This window comes from Sceloporus occidentalis, unplaced genomic scaffold (assembly GCF_023333645.1).
Source record: "Sceloporus occidentalis isolate IW3139 unplaced genomic scaffold, rSceOcc1.0.p SCAF_20, whole genome shotgun sequence".
NCBI lineage: Eukaryota > Metazoa > Chordata > Lepidosauria > Squamata > Phrynosomatidae > Sceloporus > Sceloporus occidentalis.
Genome location: NW_028317000.1, coordinates 14,778,584 through 14,801,284, shown reverse-complemented (window position 1 = coordinate 14,801,284; position 22,701 = coordinate 14,778,584). Strand labels below are relative to the sequence as shown.

General features: G+C 47.7%; 1 protein-coding gene across 1 annotated transcript; it reads right to left on the bottom strand.

The window, feature by feature from the left end:
- Positions 1-1,061: 1,061 nt before the first annotated feature.
- On the bottom strand, positions 1,062-17,283 carry PPP2R5B (protein phosphatase 2 regulatory subunit B'beta). The gene is made up of 13 exons (XM_089483614.1): positions 15,968-17,283; positions 12,301-12,497; positions 10,947-11,048; positions 10,489-10,581; positions 10,173-10,303; positions 9,761-9,820; positions 8,607-8,715; positions 8,066-8,119; positions 7,596-7,646; positions 6,734-6,853; positions 5,785-5,912; positions 5,226-5,327; positions 1,062-4,620 (listed from the first exon to the last, which is right to left on the bottom strand). The coding sequence occupies exons 1-13, from the start codon at positions 16,164-16,166 to the stop codon at positions 4,473-4,475; spliced, it is 1,494 nt and encodes a 497-aa protein (XP_089339740.1). The 5' UTR covers positions 16,167-17,283; the 3' UTR covers positions 1,062-4,472.
- Positions 17,284-22,701: the final 5,418 nt, after the last annotated feature.

The following is a 22,701-nucleotide window of genomic DNA, read 5'->3' as shown; positions in this document are numbered from 1 at the left end:
AAACAAGAAAATGGGGATATTTCATCTTTTGGAATAACAATTACTTTTGGGATGCTTTATTGGTTCTTTTAAACCTTTTGTATGTCTCCTTTTAAAAGCTTTGGCACACCTTTTGAAATGACTTTTGTATGGCTTTGTGCAGCAATTCCAATTGTTTCAAATTGTATATCTTTCTGTAAGCCCCCCCCCCCCCCCCGTGGGTCTCACCCGGCCTACAAATGAAATAATAAAATCATAAAACAAACAGAGATATGTGTGCGGAAACCATTTGTGAAATCTAAAAAGCTCAGCCACAGGGTGCCGGGTAAGAGGTCTACCAAACGACAGTTTCGGGGTGAAGCTGACCCTTCCCATGGTCAGGCGTTGTTCAGTTACCAACCATGTTCCATCTCTATCTTTCATGTGCCCCCTTCCGGAAATGGGGCCTATGCTGGTATGAGCAGCCTTGCCCTCCCAGAAGGGCGGCTGGAAAAGTGATGCATTTCGCAAACTGCAACTGATGCATTTTATAAACTGCAGGCTGCTTGTCTCTCACTGTTGCCCACAAGAGACAGGAGGGGATGTTTGGGCACTTGGCTTGTTTTGAATGGCTATGGCGGCTACCTCTTTGGTGTGGAATAATCTCCCCCAAAGTCACCTTTTCTCCAGGTGCGCTGGCACAGGTATCGACCTGTGGTACCCATTCTATCAATGATGATCGCCCTTATTCCAACCCTGAGATGGGCAAACTCCATGGCAACCCAGACCGCGCCACCCCTTTGCCACGGCAGAGAACTCCCTGGGGACTCAGCAGTGGAGGAACATGGGTTTTGTTTTCCAGCCATCTCCGGAAGCCCTCTGCGAATCCAGGTCTCCTGGAAAGGAGGCCGATGCTGGTATGAGCCTCACCAAAGTGACCAAAGTGACGCAAACACATCGCCCCCATATTCTTCGTGGTCTCTGTGGATACACACAAATGGGTTATATCTTACATAGGACCCACGCTATGTCTCACAACACAAACCCCAACGCAACTCCCAAACTTTTTGGAAGAGAGGTCAAAAAGATCAAAACGCCGCCAATGACATGAAAGTTTCCTCTTTATTTATTTGTTTGAATACAGACTCGTCCAGCAAAAGGAAAAGAGGGCAGTGGAAGGATCCATGGTAGTAACCATTTTTATCTTTTAATAAATAAGACCGATGTCCCTTCCCTGGCCTGCCCCCCACAAAATAGCTCTCTTCCGCAGCATCTCCCCGCCCGTCCCCCCGCCCCCCAAACCAATGCCAAGGGGCTTTTCCGTGTGTGGAAACTACGCCAGTGTGGCATCTAAACATAAACTACAGCAGCTTTATACCAAATTTGGCACCATTGGCCAGAGGTGTTGGAGTCTCAGGTCCTATCGTCCCCAACAAAATATCCAGGTGTGTGTGGGGGACGATGGGGGTTGCAACCCCAAACCTCTGGGGTGGCACCGGTTTGGCGAAGGCTGGGCTACAGAAAGAGGTGCGCTACGGTGGGCCGACTGGCTTCAGTGTTCTGCTAAAAAATAAAAACTGTAATACACGCCATTTGTACCACTCCCCCCTAAATAACCCCCCAGTGTGACTACTTTTTTGGAACCCCCCCCAACACCACCACCCTTGAAATCTCTTCTTGCAGAGAACATTTCGAGGTCGTCACCATGCCTAGAAAAAAAAGGGGTGCCATGCACCCCAAAGACATCCCCCCCAAAAACACCTTTGGCGGAGAGGAAATGATATGGTCAACCAATTTGGGTCAGCTCTCCCCGGTTTCATACAAAAGCTTTTTAAGTCCCAGATTTCCCTGCTCTGGGTTTTCATTTTCAGCCTTCCAAGCGTTTCTGAAGAAGTCTTCCCCTGGACCCTGAATTTGGAAGGAGAACATCCCAATAAAACCAAGAGGCGGATGAGACCCAAAATGGGGGAAGGCCAATGGTGGGTCCCTCCAGATGCTAGGCTTCAATGTCCGAGAAGTGTGTGAGACCAATCCGTTCCGGGTTCTAGCCTGAACTTTAAAGGAGCTGCCGGAGAGGTAGTTTTGGAGACGTGGCGCCATGTCGTGGAAAGCCAACATGGCGCGGTGGTTTTAAGCACTGAGCAAAGACGCTGGGAGACCAGGTTCATGCCTCTTGCCCAGCCTTGGAAACAAACCCACCAAGTCACATTCTCTTGGCCTCAAAGGCTGGAAAGGGCAAATCTTGAACGAGAAAACCCTGCGACCAGTTCCCGTTAGGGTCGCTGTACATCAGAAACGACTGGAAGGCACACAACAACAACAACAAACCTCAGCACAGGCAGCTCATTTAAAGTTGAGACTATAAGGCTACATCCGCTCTACAGAAATAATCCAGTTTGACTCCATTGCCGTGGCGCAATGCTAGGGAATCGTCATTTCTTGTGGCACCAGAGAAGGCTAAGTGTCTCACAAAACTACAATCCCATTGCATTGAGGAATGGAAGTGGGTTATTTCGGCAGTGTGGATCAAGCCTAGACCAAATCTGCCCTCATGACATGGAAGCTATCGCTACCAACAGCAAAGCCTTTGACCACAAGTTGCCCGCCGGTCCTGGATTACAGCAAATTAATCTGCACCAAAAATGGCATTATTGCCCCCATCCATTTAACCCCAACCCCAACCCATCCCTGCCACTTTTCCCAGCCAGCGTTTCCCTCCTTGCTTTTCCTTCCTGCAAAGACATATATCCCTGTTTCTACCTGTGCAACAACAAAACCAGCCCCTCCTAAAGTGCCAAGAGTTTGCAAACACTCGTTTTTTAAAAACCCTCTCCAAATTTCCTACTTGTGACCCTTAGAAGTTTTGAGTGGCAGTCGGTGGGGATGAGGGATGTGGGGCAGGTGGGTGGCACATGCTGGAGCCAAACTCCTCCCAAGGGTTAAGTGAGAACCTAAGCAAAGTGCCCCCAAAAGTGTGTGTGTATACCTTTCTCACACTCTCGTGCACCAACACACACCTACAACCGGTCGGACGCCGGATGTTTGCAAACCAAACTCAGCCTAGCTGCAATGGGAGCTGCCTTGAACCAAGTTAGAGAGGGCCACGGTGTCTATGTATCTGGCTAATGTACATAATGCAGCCCTGGAGATGTCAGGAATTAAAACCTAGGACTTTCAGAACAGGGAGAAAAATTGAACCATATACTGAGCCAGAACCACTGACACCGTCTATGCTCCGATTGGCAAAAGTAGCTCTCCGGGATTTTAGACAACATCCTTTCCGGGTCCTAATCCTATTTGTAAATTCCTCTTTCCTCCCGGTGGTCATCCACCAGGGTCCAACCCAGATTACATTTCGGAAGTGGACAAAACCCAAGATCTTGCGCTCTCCGGATCGTACCGTCCGGGGAAAGACGCAATAATAATAATAATAATAATAATAATAATAATAATAATAATCTCTTTCGAAACAGCAATAGCAGCACTCCCTGTCACCAAAACAAATAATAATAAAAAAAAAACCCAGCCCACACCCCACATGCTGAAGGGATAAGGCAGCCACTAAACTTTGGGGTTTCTGTCAACCCATGGGGAAGCGCGCACAGGACCGCATCCGTGTGCATATCACTCTCGCCATTGACCCAAATTCTAGCCGATAATCCATCTTTATTCTCTAGATTAGGGCGTTACTTGTTTTGTGTGTGTGTTAGGTGTATTGGGGGTGCGTGAAAGGGATCGCTCCATTTCTTCCACCCGAGAATGAAGGGATACTGGGGGTCAAAAACCATTCTCCCCATTGCCAGCCAATAGGGGCTTCTAAGTAATGCAGATGGTTTTGACCGACGCTCCCCATCAGACCCAGGGCTGAGGGCGACAAGACAACCAATGACTAACTCCCCACATCAGTGGGGTTCTCCATTTTGCTCCCTTGACCCCTCTTCCTAAAGTATTAGGCTCCATTGCTCTGCTTTTCCATTCATCCCCTCCAAAAAAAGACATAGGTACATACATGGGCACATCGCAAGCCGCTTTGGATCAGGAGGTCTATTGCTTTAGATTGCCACGGTCATCCGCTTTTTCCCCCTCACACCCCCCAAACAAAACCCTAAACACCAGTCCCAAGTTTCTCGTGACCCAATTGCTTCTCCCCCTTGTTTTCCTCCCCACTTTAAGAATGGGTAGGGGTGAACCACCCCGGTCATGCCAGCCTTCGCCCACAACAGCCGTGCGCTCAGATCCTTTGCTTTCGCTGCCACGTGGTGAAATGTGGGGGACCCCTGTGCATTCCCCCCAAAATATAGCTTGGAGAAGACGGCCGTGTCCCACCGCTGGGGTGCAAAGGGTGTGAGAGCTCATGTTTGGCACCGGCGGGGGCGAGGAGCAGGCAGGGGGTGTCATTGCCGCCTTGGTTGCTCTCAGACGGGTGTTGACCCTGCGCGGCGCACGGCTCCTGTGCCACCGTGGGGGTGAGTGGAGGGGGAAAGAGGGGGGCTTCCCGGGGAGGGAGGATGCCCCTAGCTGGCCCCCCCGCTCTGCACAACCAGGCTGTGTTGCAGGTTGAGGCGGTTCATCTTGGCTTCCTCCAGTCCTTGCAGCTTCCGCAGCTGCAGCTCATCCAGCTGCCGCCAGAGCTCCTGGCGGTCCTTCTCCTTCTTCAGCTCTCTGCGCAAGAGAGAGAGGGATGCAGAGAGGGGGAAAGGAAGAGGAATAAAAGAAAGACACAGGTGAAGCTGAAGTCTAGGTGGGTGACCCATCGATCCAGGTGGAACCTTTGGGTGCTTTCACACAGAGGTTTACCCTGCTGGAATCGTTGCCCAAACGCTTCACAAGCGCACAGGTGGGGTAGCCGGATGCGCTTCTGAGGCGTGTCCCCCGCCGACAAATTGTTTGCGGAGCAACCATTTCTGTAATAACGGAAGTTCCTGTTATTACAGAAATGGCTGCTCTACGAATGATTCGTCGACGGGAAAAGAGCGGGACGTGCTTCAGTGACGCTTCAGAAACGCAACTGGCTATCCCACCTCCGCTTTTCTGAAGTGTTTGTACGATTCCAGTGCGGGAAGTGCCTCGTGTGATAATATCCATTGATCCTCAGGGGTCTTCCACCTTCATTCCATCCCAGGTTTGGGACTTCAGCCCCCAGAATCCCTGCACTAGCTTGGGAGGAACTTCAGAAAGTTTTTATTGACTGGTTGAGTTCATTTGTACGCTGCCTTTCTCCCCGAAAGGGACCCAAGGCGGCTCACCGATACCACGCTCACACTTACTGCTGTTTCTCCACCTTGTAGGAGGCTGTCAGTTCATCGAAGAGCTTCCCGTTCATCTCCATAAAAGTCTTGAGGACATTGTAGACCAGAGAAACAATAGTCCTGGGGGGAAAAGAATGGGGATGATGGGAAATAAGAGATCACAATACGAAGGAACTCCAAAGTGTCCTCCATTTTGGGCACAACTAAGAAGCATGCATTTTATATTTATGTGAGTGTTTTTAGCTTTTATTTAAAGGACTCCATTTTACTATCCGTTGCATGTATGTAATAGGACTTGAGCATCCATAGATTTTGTTATCCATGATGGTTCACTGAACCAAACCACCCGCCGAATACCAAGGGCTGACTGATTCCACTCAAATGTTAGAAAGAACTTAAGCATTGTTTGACAATGTTATAAGCTGCCAACCTGGTTAAAACTAGTCAACCCTGGTTCTTGTTTTCAATTCACAGGACTGGTGGCAGGGCAGGAGGAGTGTTTAATTTTAATACCGGGAGTTAAACCATTAGCCAGGACCACGCAACCCACAAAATAACCCCCAGCCCACGGACTCACGGGTTCCAGTGCTCCTTGGAGACGCGGTAGAGCGTGCCAAAGATAGTGGGCAGCACTGTGTGGCAGTTGTCCTCCACCAGACTCAAAATGTACTCGTTGTTCCAGAAATACAGAGCCCGCTCTGCAACCTGCAAGGATTGGGGGAGAGAGAGATAAAGGTAAAGGTTTAGATGCGTTTACGTTGCAGGAGGTACGGGAGACAGAAGCGGAGATCCTGTTTAATGCTTTGCTATCACTGTCGTCATGGGTGCCTTCAAGCCGTTTCTGACTTACGGCGACTCCAAGGCAAATATACCCCTCAATTTTCTGAGGCTGAGAGAGTCACCCAGTGTGGGTTTTGTGGCTGAGTAGGGATTCATACCCCAATCTCCAAGGTCTCAGTCAAATCCTCAGACCACTACACTGGCCAGCAAGGCATAAAACTCCACTTATGTGGAGGCTCCAGGAAGGTGAAGATGGCTTTTCCTGGCCTGACATACCAAGTCACCAAGAGGATTCCAACCAAAATCTTTGCACAATGCCCCCCCCCCCCCCAATATTTAAGTTGGCTATGTTGGCACAAGTCATCCAAAGGATTCCAGCCAGAATCCACGCACAACCCACCTCCAAAAGTACTTAAATTAGTATGATTCCTAGTTACACAAGCACAAGTCACCAAGAGGATTCCAGCCAAAATCTTTGCCCTCCAAAAGTATTTACTTTTGGCTATCTTAGCGCAAGACACCCAAAGGATTCCAACCAGGATCCTTGCGCAACTCTTCCCAAAAGTACTTAAACTGGTGTGATCGCTAGTTACATGAGCCCCAGTCGCCAAGAGGGTTCCAGCCCAAATCTTCCACTTCTCTCACGGCTCCCAATGCAAGGTCCCTGACTTCATTCTGGTCCTATAGGTGACTTCTCCCCCTCCAGCCCCAAAGAGCTGCTCCATCCCCATCTCCCCCAGAGTCACCTGGAAATGGGGGCTGGCGATGCACCGAGCCACTTGCTTGAAGAGCGGCTCCTGGATCTTCACGAACTGGGAAGGCTCAATGACGTCCAGGATCTCCTCGATCTCTCCTAAGAACATCACCTGCAGCCAGGCCAGGTAGGTGCGCGGAGAGAAGACAGAAGTGGGAGAAACAGGAATTAGGAACAAGATGGTGGCTCAATGGCCTAGCACTACTGCAGCGGCCATATTGCACTAGCTTATAACTATGTGACCGAAAGGGGGCTTTTAATGGGGTTGTGCTTTGAGGGTGCATCTACACTGTAGAAAGACAGCCCTTCTGATCCACGGATTTTTTAATTCAAGTATCCATGGCTTGAAAATATTCCAAAAAATGTGTACATTCCCAAATAGCAAACCTTGATTTTCCATTTTATATAAGGGACACCATTTTGCTATGCCATTGGATTTAATGGGACTTGAGCATCCATGGATTTTGGTTTCTGGAACCAAACCCCAGTGCATACCAAGGGCCCACTGTAATGCGGTTTGACACTGCTTTAACTGCCATAGTTCTAGCCTGAAGAATGTAAAGGTTGGTAGTTTTGTGAGGTGCCGGCACTCTTTGGCACAGAAGCATAAAGACCTTGAGCAACTACAAATCCCAGGTTTTACACAATGCACAATATGTGGCTGCCGGTTGCCCATGGATTCGCATGGCTGGGCATTTGCAGCAGAGGGAGAGCAAACAGAAAATGCCACTTTGCGCAGAAAAGTGACGACAATTATGCGTCAATGCCAATGTGCAAATATGTGCAACTTGAGTAATACATTTGCATTTAGACTAGCCTACAGTTGTCTCTGTTTACACACAGTATTTCCATACCTCCTTTTGGGTGCAGGTCTTTGGCCAGTATTTCAGGAGACCACGGATCACCTGCCACAGATGGAAAAGGAAGGAGAGATCATTCAAAAAAGGAGGATGGAATTAGATTATACAACCCAGCCTGCCCTAAATGCTCATTTTTGGAATGGTTCAATGCAAGAGTGGAAAGCTTTCTGCATACAATCCACCTTGATCCCAGACGGCGATCGCACAAACACAAGATTCAGCACGAAATGGGGGGGCATTAAGCACCGTGCCAAGAAAGCAAAAGGGTCACCATTTCAGCCAGCCAAAGTTTGGGTTTTGGGGACATTTCAGATTGCAGCATTGCAGATAAGAGAGATGACGCGGCCGTCATTTGCAAAGCTACCAAACCCACTGGGGATGCGCTCTGCAACCGCAGCCCCAACGCCGCAATATTTATTCCCAACATCTCCTTCCGTAAGGGTTCGAACGCATCCGCGACTCACGTGTTCGGTCAGCGTGGCGTCTTTCTCCAGGAACTGAACGACGCAATATGCCAGCTGCAAAAGAGAGGAAGCCGGGAGGAAGGTCAGAGACCAAAGACAGTCACAAGCCAACTAGGATCAAATGAGAATTTAACTTCAGGTCCTTTGCGGGAAGTATTTCCCCAAATCCCACCCTTTTCTCCATACTCAGCATGATAAAAAAAATCAAATATTTGCATGGGGAAGAACATGAAATTGTGCAATTCATCTATCGGGTCCTTCACTCTGAAAAGCGTTGGTTGAAATCCTTGCATATTCAGCCCTATTAACACCAAATTAGAGTTGCCAACACTTTCTGGAAAGCTCCTCATTTCAATGCACACGGTTCACACAGCTATTATTAGTATTACTGCAGTTAAAGTGGTGTCAACCTGGATTATTTCTGCAGTGCGGATGCAGCCCTGGAGTTCCCAGCTATATGCATTATTTTACCCGACAGAGAGACCCTCTCACCCCAGACTTTGTTGGCACTATGATGGATGGATGCCCCATTTTGGCTCACCTGGGCATGGAATATGGAGAGGGATTTCACCGAATGAAGCGGGATGAGGACGCGCACGAGGAACTGTTTGTGTTCAGTCTTCAAGGGCAAGGCAAAGCCATTGATTATACTGGGGAAGAAGAAGTCAAGAAAGCAGATCAAATAGATAGATAGACAGACAGACAGACAGACAGACAGACATACATATAGATAGATATATAGGAGAAGAAGCTGGGATGAGAGATTAGGAAAGCACCTGGCTATGTCCCTGTAGCCAGATGCAAAATGAGTATCTCATCCATGTGCCAAGACCTCCGCCAGACTCCAGAAGACCTCAGTGGAAGATGTAAAGGTTTAACATCTGGCTGCAAGAACACATCTGGATGCCACTTCAACCACCCCACCAGATCCACCAGACACAGAATGGCCATGGGATAGGAGCTGCAACCATTGCAAAGTGATTTTAATGATAGATACATCTCTATTGAATAAGTCTCCAGATCATGCCCTATGAGGAACGCCTTAGGGAGCTGGAGATGTCTAGCCTGGAGAAGAGACAGTTAAGAAGTGATATGATAGCCCTGTTTAAACAGAGGCTGGATGGCCATCAGTCAATGGGGATGCTTTGCTTTAGATTTCCTGCATGGCAGAAGAAGGGGGTTGGACTGGATGGCCCTTCTTGGGGTCTCTTCCAACTCTACGATTCTATGAGCCTACCATGCACACACAATGATAAAAAGAAAAAGCATACATACTTAATACTTGCATTAAAAAGTAATAAAGTGATTTTCGAGGGGGTGGGATGCTGTGGAGAAAGGACTACAACCTCAGCTTCCACCGAAAAGAGGTTGATGCTGAGATGGTGGTCCTCCTTTCAAGATCTTTGTCTAAGACACCAGCAGACCTCATAAGACGTCACAATTTCACTCCTAGCTACAGAGACATCGCTAGACCTTACTCTAACAGGCATGAAAGGGCCATGAAGGAGGGATGCCCACTATGGCAAGTCCAGAGGTCAGTGAATGACCAGATGCAATATAGTTCTACATGTGTGACCGTGACACAATGGTGGGACATGCAGGATTGCAGCCGTTGTTGCGGACCATAACTATGCATGGAGCATCCATCCCTGTAGCCCACTATGGGAGCCATGATCCCATCCCAAGCCAGTTTACCTTCCAAGGATCTCTAGCAGTTCAGCCACACCGTTGAAATGCTCCGTCTCATAGATAAATCTGGAAAGCGGAGGAAAGAAAGGGAAAAGAAAGGGATGAGGGATTATCTCATGAGCATCACTGTCTTCGCCATAACCATCTGCACCTCAAAATGGAAGTCAAAACTCAACAACCAGCTTATGGAACACAAAAACTGTTTATTAGCTGAAATGGCTGGCATTTCTTCTGCACATATTGAGATGCATTTCCTGTTTCTCTTGCGGAATTCTATGGGGTTCCCCTAGTTTTTGCCTTCCTTCTACTTGTACTTTTGCTCCCATTTCGCTTGCAAATGTAGCCCTTGCAGGAATAAAAATTGCCCCCCAGCCCCACCATCACTGCCACTCTCTGTTGTCAAGAGAAGAGGACTCACCGCAAAAAGATGTTGTTGCACTGCTTGCGGATGTAGGCCCGCAGGCCGAGAAACTTGCCATAGACGCGGTGGAGGATGGTCTTGAGGTATTCGCGCTCCCGGGGGTCTTCGCTGTCAAAGAGTTCTAACAGCTGCACAAGAGGGAGGAAAAAGGCCATAAGAGGTGCTTATATGATGTAGAACTAATGCAGTTTGACACCAGTCGCTCCATCCTACACAAACCTGGGATCTGTGGTTTTGCAAGGTCTATAGCCTTCTCAGCCACAGAGTACTACAAAGCCAACGTCCGCGCCAAACCTGCGCTTCCTTCACTCACCAGCAATACGAACTTCTGGTCGATGTAACGCTTGGCGACCGACGGCTGGAAGTCCGGGCTCTCAAGGAAGCGGAGGAAAAATTCGTACACAAGCTGAGGAAAGACATATTTGAATGAGATGATACAATTGCCACTATTGCAAACAGCTTTCCATGGACACATCTTTTCCAACCATCTAACTAAAAGGCCTTCCAATAGAGGCTTGAGCACTGGATTGCAATTCCAAAGATTGGGGTTCGATTCGCCACTCGGCCATGGAAACCCACCTTGGGCGAGTCACGCATTCTCAGCCCCAGAAAACCCCACAATGGGTTAGCCATACGTTGGAGATGACTGGACAGCGCACGACAATGAAGCAAAGAAAAGTTTGGGACAAGCCGCTCTGCCATGCATGACCTTCCAGCCAAAAAATGTGCCCCAAATGTGCCAAGGTTGCGCCAACTCGGAAGAAGTCTCACCTGGAGATGTGGCCAAGAGGGCTCCAAGTTGGGCTCGTCCTCTTCGGGGTCAAACTCCGGGTTTTCGCTGGGAGGGAGCGTCCGGAAAATATTGACGGAGATCTATGGGAACAGGTAAAGAGAATGCGCCAAGGCTAGGAGGTCTTATTCCATGCTGTTCCTAAACTTCTGCTAACAATATAAAACCTCTGCAAGCTCCTCTTTTTTTCAACAGTGCTATACAACCTGAGTTTGGAACCATGCTATGCAACCAGTATGACTTTGGATGCCAAGCTATAAAACAGGGTCAGGCCTGGTTAGTCCTTGGATGGGACACCAAGGAGGTAACACTAGAAGTCTTGAAAATCAGGCATAGTTGTGGATGCCAGTCAGGGTTGGCATTAATGTGCTTCAGGAACCTAGACCCACAGAGTTGGAAGGGGTCCCAGAGGGCATCCAGTCCAACCTTTTGCTCAATGCAAGAACTCCAGCTAGAGCATCCTCAGCAAATAGCTTCCAGCCTATTTTTTAAGATGTCCAGAGAAAGAGACCTCCGCCATCTTTCTAAGGAATTGGTTCCATTGCAGAACATCTGACCCTCAAGCTTCTAATGGTCAATCAGATATTCCAAAATCTGGGAAATAAATCCGAAATCCAAAACGCTTCTGGTCCCAAACATCTTAGGTAAGAAGGGAAACGCAACCTGTATCTTCCAAATGACTGGGGGGAAAGGCACTAAATCTGCTCCGGGTTCAGACATTAGAGGACCTGTTTATGGCAGTTCTACACAAACATAGCTCCAGAATACTGGAGAGGTTCCTTTAAAGTTTGGACTAAAATCCAGATCAGATTGACCACCCCGAACGGCAGGGAAATCTGCAACTGCCGGGGAATGACTTAAAGCCATCCCTCAACATTTGCAGCTTTGCCTTTTGCAGATTTGATTTGTCTTCTCTCTAGGGATCTCTATAGGTCCTCCAGTGCAACTCTGCCAGAAGCTGACCACAGAGTCGCGATGGAGGACCTAGAGATACCTCTCTAGGCACTTGTAGGTCCTCCAGTGCAATTCTATGGTCAACTTCCAGTGGATGCTGACCACAGAGTTGCACTGGAGGATCTAGAGATTCCTAGGTAGGTTTAAAAATTGCATTTTTAATTTGTGTCTTTGCCCACTTTCATGGGGATCTTGAGCCTCTAACCCAGTGAATGTGGAGGGCTTCTAGGATTGTATATGGTTCCACTGGCGGTCCAAAAATTAGAAACCAGGCCATCTGCAAGTGTGGTGTTACTTGTGCGGAGGGTGTGAGCGCAAATCCAATGTTTCCCAGGGGCGTGGGGCACCGAAAAAGGTCAGGCACCACAGCCTGAAGCTCACCATCTTGATGATCTCGGGATAGAGCGGCTCGATGAGGATGCCCCGGTTGGTGGCCACGCACTCCACCAGCTCATTGAGGGCGGCCCGCTTGATCTCCTTGCCCTTCAGGTCGGCCACGCAGTCGAGGAAGTCGAAGAGGATGGAGCATTGCTGGAGTTTCTTGCACAGGAGGTCATGGAGCTCAGAAACCGGAGCATCTGCGGAGGAAGGAACAGAAGAGTCATAACATCCTAATGTCAAGGTGAGATCCTATAGCATTCATCCATTGCTCCATCATGCCCTATTCTCTGGAGCAGCAGAAAAAAGGTTTGCCTCCTCCTCAATGTGACATCCCTTCCAAAACTTAAACAGGGCTCTCCTATCACCCCTTAACCTTCTCTTCTCCAAGCTAAACATCCCCAGCTACCTAAGTCATTCCTTATAATGCTTTATGGTATCCAGACCCTTCACCATTTTGTCCACACGCCTCTGGACATGCTCCAGCTTCTCAACATCCTTCTTGAATCGTGGACACAACAGTCCAAGTCAAGCTTGACCAAAGCAGAATAAAGGTGGTACTATGACTTCCCTTGATCTAGATACTATACTTCTATTGATGCAGCCTAGAATCGCATTGGCCTTTTTAGCTGCCGCATCACACTGTTGACTCATGTCCAACTTGTGGTCTACTAGGAGATCTCTTTCACATGGACTCTTGTTAAGCCAAGTCCCTCGCTCTATATCTGTGCATTTCATTTTTAATACCCAAGCGCAGTACCTTATGTTTCTCCATGTTGAAATTCATTTTGTTAGCTTTGTCCCAGCTTTCTATTCTCTTAAGGTCATTTTGAATTCTGGAGTATTAGCTACTCCTACTTTGGTCTCATCTGCAAATTCGATAAGCATGCCCTCTATTCTTTCATCTAAGTCATTGATAAAGACGTTGAATAGCACTGGGCTCACCTCAAGACTGGATCACTTCATGATCAACAAGAGGAAAGAGATCCCTCCATCAAACCTCCAACTCTCATTTTTTCAGGCACACACCTAATTGCATGGCTGGCAGCCATTTTGAGAGAGCAATGAATCCCATTGAGGGCCAGCGTGGTGCAGTGCCTTGGACTAGGACTCTGCAGGCCTGGGTTCAAATCCCGGCTCAACCATGGAAACTCAATAGGTGACCATGGGCAAGTCACACACTAGCAACAACCGGGGACAACTGCATTATTAACGTTGGCTCCTCACGGTCAGTATCCTCTACATTATTCATACAAGCCGGCCGTCGTCAGGGCTTTCTGTATATTAATCTCTCTTAAAAGAGCCACCTTGGAGCTGAGATGGTGGAGTTGCAATTCGTCGGGACGCTCCAATTGATCAAATGGGTTTAAATCAGGATAAAAGATCCTTATCGGGATGCTCTGATCGATCAAACAGGTTTAAATCGGGATAAAGGATCCTTATCACACTTCAAGAATGTGGCCAGTCAGTCCTCCATATCCACGGGTTCTTTTATCCACTCGTTCAAGCATCCACAGCTTGTATATATATATGTGTATCTATCTATCTATCTATATATATATATATACACACACACACACACACATATATGTATATTCCCCAAATACCTGGATCTTTGCCATTTTATATAAGGGGTATTACTATGTAATTGTATCCAATGGGACTTGAGCATCCACGCATTTCACTATGCATGGGACCAAACCTCAACGGATACTAAGGACCCACTGTATTTACTTACTGGCACAATTGCCCCCCACCAAACTACAAATCCCAGGATTTCTGTAGGAGGAGCCATGGCAATTAAAAAGTGGTGTCAAACTGCATTATTTCTACGGTGCAGATGCACCCCCGGAAGGTGTTCCAATCCGAAGGGCTAAAAACTGCCCTCCGAAGCTGGAAAGGAGGTCACGTTACAGAAATTGGGATGGAGGCTCCATAAAATCCGGCCTGGTTTTATTGCGCTTCTCGCCGTGTTCGCGTACCATCTGCTTTTTCAAAAACCCTGTTGCTCCGCTAATTGCTTGTTTGCGACGCTGTTTGGCGAGGAATGCCTTCGGCGCGCTAAGGATGCCGGGAGAAAAGAGCTGCATTGTTTTCAATGAATAATCCACAAATGGTGGATTAACGGTGGCGGCGGCTGCAAGGAAGGCAAAGCCACCTCTGAAGATTTGTGGCCTAAGAAAACCCTATGAAATTCATGGGGTCCCCATAAGTCAGCTGGCAACTTGAAGGGACATGTATGCACACATCCCTAAAAGCACCGGATCCCACCTGATCTTGGAAGTTAAGCATGGTCAGCAAGGGTTGGCACTCGGATGGGAGGCCGCCAAGGAATGCCAGGCGCTAGAGGCTCTCTCTGCTTGACAAATCCACCTCTGAGGATTCCTGGCTTAAGGCAACCCTATTCAGTCCAGGCTTAAATGTCCTAGAGACCAGATCCTGTCTGATATGGAAGCTAAGCAGAGCCAGCCTTGGTTGGACCTTGGATGGGAGGCCACCAAGGAATCCTTTGGGAGCCTATACTTCAGAGGATTCCCGACCAAAGAAAACCCTATGGCATATTATGGGGTCCCCATAAGTCAACAGGTATCTTGAAGGCACCAGACCCCATCCCAGATGACCTAAGCAGGGTCAGTCCTGGTGGGTACCTGGATGGGAGACCACCAAGCCATCCCAGGTGCTGGAGGCTCTATTTCAGAGGAAGTAATGGGCAAAACCACCTTTGAAACCAATGGGGTTGCCATAAATTGACTTGAAGGCACACTTCGAAGAGGGAATCTCTGGCCACTTCCAGGGGTCTCTTTGCTGGGGTCAGTCTATATGACCTCTGGACAGTCTGGACCCTGGAAGGTTTGGTGAGCGATCCCAAGGAAGCAACCATCCTAAACAGAGAAGCCCAATGGACAGAGCTGGAAGCTTCCCTGCGAAAGCCTTTCAATGAGTGCGTGCCGCAATAAAAGACATTCCTCTCATTATATTTTTATGGCATGCATCGCTCCAAACGCCGGATCCTGAGTTGGCCAACAAATATACCCCACCTTGTAGTCTACCAAACCCAATCCTTAAAATAAAACCTGGGCCCTGAGGTAGCTGTATTCAAATCCAGCCTCCAAAGGAGATAAAACTCCTTCCTGGGATAAGATAAGCCAAGCGAAGAGCCAAATTTTGCTCCTTGGCATTGCACTGGGCACCACTGGGGTGGCAAGGACTGGTCCCGTTTGGCTAATATTTAGAGAGCGGAGACATAGCGCAGGCCTGGTTGTTCGTTGTGATCCTCCTAAATCCAGATTTCGCAGCTCTTGCGATGACCGGTCAAGAAAAGGCCAAGGGCTCCAAACCAGAGATCAAGGAAAGTTGGACATAGGAGCCGCTTCCCAGAACCACAGAGCTGCAAGGGCCCCTAAAGGTCATCTAATCCAACCCCAAAAGGAAGCCACAGCTATCCCACCTGCAGCTCCCTTCCAACAGGTATGATGAACCAACCCAAGGTACTATGGTCCAAAACACACTGCAGAAATAATCCATCTACATAATGCATCTACACCAAAACCATTGATGCAGTTTGATAATGCTTTCACTACCATGGCTCCATGCTATGGTACTATGGGATGTGCAGTTTTGCAGGAGATGTAGCTGCAGCTGCTGCTCCAGGATGATGGGGAGGCCTTACCTTTGAGCAAAGGCAGCGGTGTCAGCTCTTGCTGGTTGCTCTGGTACCGGAACTGGGAAGAACTGTGTGACCGCCTCTGGCGCGAACGGCGGAGCGAACGGCGTGAAAACCCGTCCACTTTGTCCGGTGGCGGCACCGGCGACAGGCCCGGGGAGGAAGGGCTGGTGGGTGTCACGGCCGGTGGGATTTTCGTCTCCATGGTCGGCGGCGTCGGCGCAAAAAACGCCTCCAAGGAAGAAGACGAAGGTGGCAGAGGAAGCGGAAGAGAGGAAGTCCACCTTAACCTTCCCGGACAGCACTTGGCGATGGTTTCGGCTTCAAATGCCGCCCCATGGCAAGGGATGTGGGGCCATTGAACGGCGGGCCACACCAAAGTCCCACGTGGGATGCACGGCCTCCGGAAGCTGAGGATGCTTCGATGTGGCTTACATCCAGGAAGGCTTGGCTACTGCGTCCGGTGGCACCTGTCGTGCCAAGGAAGCCACCCAAAACTTGCCCAGTTATAGCCCAACCTTGGGCCACTTCTGGCCCACCCAAAGTTGGTCAGCTCCAAAAGTGTCTCTTGATCCAAGGCGATGATAACGGCGAGCTTGTTGGTCTTCTCTGGTACCCCAAATAAAACCAGCAAAGGGCGCCGAGGGTCACCCCAAACGTTGCCACAGGTGGGTTCAGCAGAGACGGAAAACGGATCCTCTCTTTCTATCTCAGTCTCTCCAAGGAGAGCCCCTCTTTGCAATGGAAGACAATGGAGGGAGAGAAGCGTAGCCAAGAGGGGGGCAGCCCAAATCCTTGGTCTACTTCAAGCCGGGCCGGATCCGGGCAAAGGAGGCCTTGGATGCTGAAGCGATGGGGCCATGTTGGCGAGGCTCTGAGGCGGCGGCTTCTTCGCCTTCTCCAGCTGCCCGGCCCTTTCCCATGGGGCCAGGTCCAGGCGCAGAAAGCAAGCAAGCAAGCAAGCAGCAGCAGACTTTGTTCCTAGATATACATATATATATATTCTTGATTCTCTTCTTCTCCTTCCTCCCTTGCCCTCCTAATCCAGCAGCACCAGACCCTGCTTCAATATATATATATATATATATATATATATTCCTGATTTCCTTCTCCTTCCTCCCTTGTCTTTCTGTAACCCAAAAGCACCAGACCTATATATATCTTCCTGGTTTTCTTCTCCCTCTTGTCTTTCTATAACAGGGCAGCACCAGACCTTCCTTTAATACATATATATATATATATTCCTGATTTTCCTCTCTCCCTTGTCCTTCTATAACCCAGCAGCACCAGATCTTGCTTATATATATATATATATATATGTGTGTGTGTGTGTGTATATATATATATATTCGTATATATATATATATATATATATATTCCTGATTTCCTTTTCCCTGTCTTTCCAACCCACCAGGAAAAGACCTTGCTTATATATATATATATATATATATTCCTTATTTTCTTCTCCTTGTCCTTCTATAACCCTGCAACACCAGACCTTGTTTCAATATATATATATATATATATATATATACATATACACACCTTATTTTCTTCTCCTTCCAACCCACCAGCACCAGACCTTGTTTTGTATATACAGATCTATATATATATATATATATATATATATATATATTATCTCCTGATTTCCCCCCTCTTCTGCTGCTCTTCTCCTTCCTTGTCCTTCTTGCAGGTGCTGCAAAAAAAAAAAAGAGAGAGAGAAATAAATAAATAAGAGAAGAAAAAAATTATATATATATATATATATATATATATATATATATATATATATATATCCCCCCTTCCCCTCCTCCTGCAGGCTACCATCAAACCACCATCAAGCAATTCAATGGGGAAGAAAGGGGGGAATAATAATAATAATTAATGCAAACCCACCTCTTTGCAATGGCAAATGCAGTTGCAATGGTTGCAAATGCAGCAGCAGCAGCAGAATGCAGGCGCCCTTTGGTTGCTTTGCTTTGCTATTGCTTTTGCTGCTGCTGCCTCTTCCTCCTCTTCCTCCTCCTCCTCTTCTTCTGCCCCCCTCCCCTTTCTGCTCAGAGGACCACGTGACCCCTGGGCCACCTGATTGGACCCTTAAAAATAGAACCTGCGTCATTTTGGGTTTGGAAGGAGGTGATGTCATCTCCGTTTTGGCTTTTTTTCCCTTTTCTTGTTCCTTTCTCCTTCCTTCTTTTTTTGGGGGGGCAGCAAAGAGGATGAGGATGATGATGATGCAAAGAAGGGGGCTTGCCTTGGCCATCATTGTCATCATCTATTATTATTTCTATGATTATTATTGATAGATTGAGTCCACCTTACACAAAATGCTTGGGAGGAGGAGGAGGAGATGATGATGATGATGGGATGATGATGATTCATGATCATGATGCATGATGTGGAGGAGCAAAAGAAGGGTCTGAGAGAATGGCAAGCATTGCAAGCCATGGCAATCATTGTCATCTATTATTATTCCTATTATTAATTACAGGTTGAGTCTCCCTTACACTAAATGCTTGAGAGGAGGAGGAAATGATGATGATGATGATGATGATGATGATGATGATGAGGGGAGCAAAGAAAGTGGCTGAGAGAGAGGCCAAACGTGCCTGGGCTCCATTGCAAGCCTTGGCCATTATCATTATCATTATCATTGCAGGTTGAATTATCAGAAATGCTTGGGAGGAGGAGGAGATGATGATGATGATGATGATGATGATGATGATGATGATGATGATGATGGGATGATGATGATGCATGGTGTGCAGGAGCAAAGAAGGGGGATGAGAGAGAATAGCAAGTGTTGCAAGCTTTGTGCTCGCCACCATCACCATCATCCTCATCCTCATCATCCTCATCATATATTACTAGTGATATTACTACTACAGGTCGTCTCCCTTATTCAAAATGCTTGACCTTTCAAACATAGGAAAGAAGGGATGAGTGCAATTTCCTTATGGCTGAGTGGTATGTTTTCGTTCTTTCTTCCCAGCAAAAACGACCAGCGAAGGGTCTCTGTGGCACCCCAAAGGCACCCCAAAGGCACCCCGAAGGCCGGCCAAGATTTACTGGGCACCTGCAGAGCGCTGCCCGCTTGCTGGGGATTTCTCCAAGGTTTCCGACGCCACGCAAGCACTCGGCCCTGTTCTGTAAATATAGCAAGGATTAGTGAGCCAGGAGAGTGGCAGCAGGCTTTAATATCTGTCGCGGGTTGCGGGCGGCTTTCTCGCCCTTGGAACTGAAGATGCCCCTAAGCGAGAGTCGAGAGAGAGAGAGAGAGAGAGAGAGAGACATGGCATGGCATGCGTGGCCTGGAGGCCATTAATCCGTTTATACGCAGGCAGTGGTTCATCCTTTTCTCTAAGAGGGAAAGGCGAGGAAAGGAGGGCCGTAAGGTTCATTTGAAGCCACGTCGCCCCACTGTTTTGTTTGCCATTCCAATCCTCTGAGGCTGAGAGAGTGTGGCTCGTGGGGTCCGCATGGCTGAGTGGGGATTCGAACCCTGGTCTCCAGAGTCATAGTCTAATGTGCCAAACCACTAGCATAGTGGTTTGAGCACTGGATTACGACTCAAGATACCATGGTCTGAGCATAAAAGCCCAATGGTTGAGCTTGGGCAAGTCACACACTCTCAGCCTCAAACAGCAAAGCTCCTCTGAACAACTCTTGCCAAGAAAAGCCCATGATAGGGTTGCCATAAGTCAGAAACGACTTGAAGGCACACAATAGCAATAAAGGGGTCTCAGTGAGGATTTGAACCCAGGTCCTACTGAGTCCAGGATGGGCCACAACAGGAAACTAGGGAACATTGCTTAGCTGGGCGATAGTTGACAATTGGCATTCCTCTTCCCTAAAGATGCACATGCTTTGTGAGTGTCTCTCTCTGTCTCGGCTTGCACTCCTTCCTTAATGGAACTCATTAGTAAGGGCCTGGAAGGGAACTCATTAGTAGACACACACATGTTACACCAGGTTTGCACAAAAGAACAGAGATGCTCCACTGAGCTTTTGGAGAAAGAAAAGCTCTTTGCAGCGCCAAGGCCACTGACCCATGATGATGGCTGCCTGGCAAAGAGGTTGGTGGCACCCAAAGTAGGGGAAGGCCTTGCTCGCCCCCTGGCATCCATGGCAGGAGAGAAGAAAGAAAGAAAGAAAGAAAGAAAGAAAGAGCGAGCAGAAGGAAGGAGGAAAGGAAGGAGAGAAAGGAAGGAAGGAAGGAGGGAGGGACAGAAGAAAGGAAGGAGAGAAAGAAGGGATAGAATCATAGAATCGTAGAGTTGGAAGAGACCACAAGGGCCATCCAGTCCAACCCCCTGCCATGCAGGAAATCACAATCAAAGGAGAAAGGAAGGAGAAGGAAGGAAGGAAGGAAGGAAGGACAGAAGGAAGGATAGGTAGAAGGAAGGAGAAGGGAGGAAAAACGGAAGGAAGAAGAAAAGGGAGGAGGGAAGGAAGGAAGGACAGAAGGAAAGAGAAGGAAAAAGGGAAGAAAACAGAAGGAAGGAGAGAAACGAAGGAAGAAATGGGCAGAAGGAAGGAAGGTGAGAAGGAAGGAAGAAAGGAATGAAGAACAGAAGGAAGGAAGGAGGGAGGCAGGGAGGGAAGGAAGGAAGGAGAAAAGGAAGGAAGGGAAAAGGAAGGAGAAGGAAGGAAGGAAGAAAGGAAGGACTTCACTGGAAATTTTAAATGTGGATTTAAATATGTACAGATCTTATTTATCCTTTGAAATTGAGGCATGTTTTTAATATATAAAATATTTAAATTATATATATATATATATATATATATATATATATTGGTGTCAAGCTGCATTAATTCTGCTGTGCAGATGCAGCCTACGCCAGTGCCTTCACTGTCTGCTTTTGCAATTGCAATATCCTGCAGACCTCCCCACAATGCTCTACGCAAACACACACTCGCACCCGGATCCTGGTTGCCCCAAGAGAGATCCAGATTTGCTTTGGCGAATCTCAGAAGCCGGCGGAGCAGGCGACGCGACCCGCGGCCTTCTCCAGCGTCTCCCAGCAGCCTTCCTTTGGGAACAGATGACATTTCGAAAGAGTATTAAAAACCAAGGATGGTTATCATCATCGAGAAGAAAGAGTGTAAAGGAGAGATTCATCGGCCATTTCCTATCCAAGGAACAACCAGGGCTGACCCTGCATAGCTCCCAAGACTAGACAGAATCAGGTGCATTTAGGGTACTATATATGCCTTCAAGTCACCAGTCTACCTATGGCGGCCCCAATCAATTTCATAGGGGTTTCTAAGGAGTCCTCAGAGGTTGTTTGGACAGTTCCTCTCTCTGAAATAGAGCCTCCGCCGTCTGCGATTCCTCAGCGGTCTCCCATCCAAGGGCTAACCAGGGCTGGACCAGCTTAGCTCCCCAGATTTGGAGGCTTTAGGCCCTTCCTACCATTGTAACCTCCAATGTCTTCAGTGGGACCCTGAAGGCACATAAAGCAACAGCAAAGAATGAAAAAAGGGGGAAAGCAGCACCTTGGACATCGCTGACGGGGACTTTCCTTATCATTAATCAAAATTATCAATAATAATTAATAATAATAATAATAATAATAAATTTTATTTCTATCCTGCCCCTCCACGAAATGCAATCGGGGCAGCTTACAAACTTAAAATATAAATGTTTTTAATTGGATGTAATGTAATTTTTGTAAACATTTTATTGTTTTATTCTCTGAGGCTGAGAGAGTGTGACTTGCCCAAGGTCTCCCAGTGGGTTTTTACATGGCCGAGCCAGGATTTGAACCCTGGTCTCCTGAGTCTGGCACTCAAACCATTACTACACCATGCCGGCTCTTCTCATAATGTTAAAAATATAAAGTACACTTGTCCCTCCATTTTGACTAGGGGTAGGGGCACAAGACCCCCGTGAAAAGCACAACAATGTCATTTTTTAGACCCAAGAAGATGCCTCTCTAGGAATCTCTAGGTCCTCCTGGGCAACTCTGTGGTCAATGTCCGACATACTGGAGGAGCTACAAAGGCCTAGTAGAGTGTCCTCTCTAGGAACCAGGCCTTTCAGTGCCACTTTTAGTTAAGGTTGACCATAGAGTTTCACTGGAGGAGCTACAAAGGCCTAGTAGAGTGTCCTCTCTCGGAATCTCTAGGTTGTTCAGTGCAGCTTTTAGTTAAACTTGACCATAGAGATGCACCGGAGGAGGACCTAGAGATTCCTAGAGAGGACATATTAATCAAATCCACAAATATCAAAGCCATAAATATGGAGGGATATGAGCGTATATTAAAATGAAAGCCATTGAAATCCACAAACAGCTGGACGACTTCAACTGGGAAAGAAGAAAACTCTTTAAAACATATAACAATAATATAATAAAATGCATTAAAAAAATAAACCTTTCTATCCCCTTATCCTATGTATTTGGGGAAAGGGTGGGATAAAATAAATATAATAATAATAATAATAATAATAATAATATAAATTAAATGTCTCAGGATCATAAAAGAATCAATGGCTGCTTGACTTCTCTCTCAGAAAGGAGGGAGAGAGTGAACCCAGAAACTCCTCCTAACACAATAATGAGGGTCACTCTAACCCTTTTCCTTAATCTAGACGTTTCTGGGACTTATTTCACGCCCGCAGGCCTCTTCCCTGAGGACTTATATGACGCCCACCCGGAAGCGTCTCTGTTTCCGTGTCCCCGCCCCCTTGCCGTACGTCACGGGCCCCTTCTACGCAGAGGACCAATCACAGGAGC

Excerpts from the sequence above, each read along its gene's own strand:
- PPP2R5B (XM_089483614.1), bottom strand. The coding sequence starts at position 16,166 with ATGGAGACGAAAATCCCACCGGCCGTGACACCCACCAGCCCTTCCTCC. Across the intron at positions 11,049-12,300 it reads ATCCCGAGATCATCAAGATG|ATCTCCGTCAATATTTTCCG; the intron begins GTGAGCTTCAGG and ends CTGTTCCCATAG. Across the intron at positions 10,304-10,488 it reads ACCAGAAGTTCGTATTGCTG|CTGTTAGAACTCTTTGACAG; the intron begins GTGAGTGAAGGA and ends CCTCTTGTGCAG.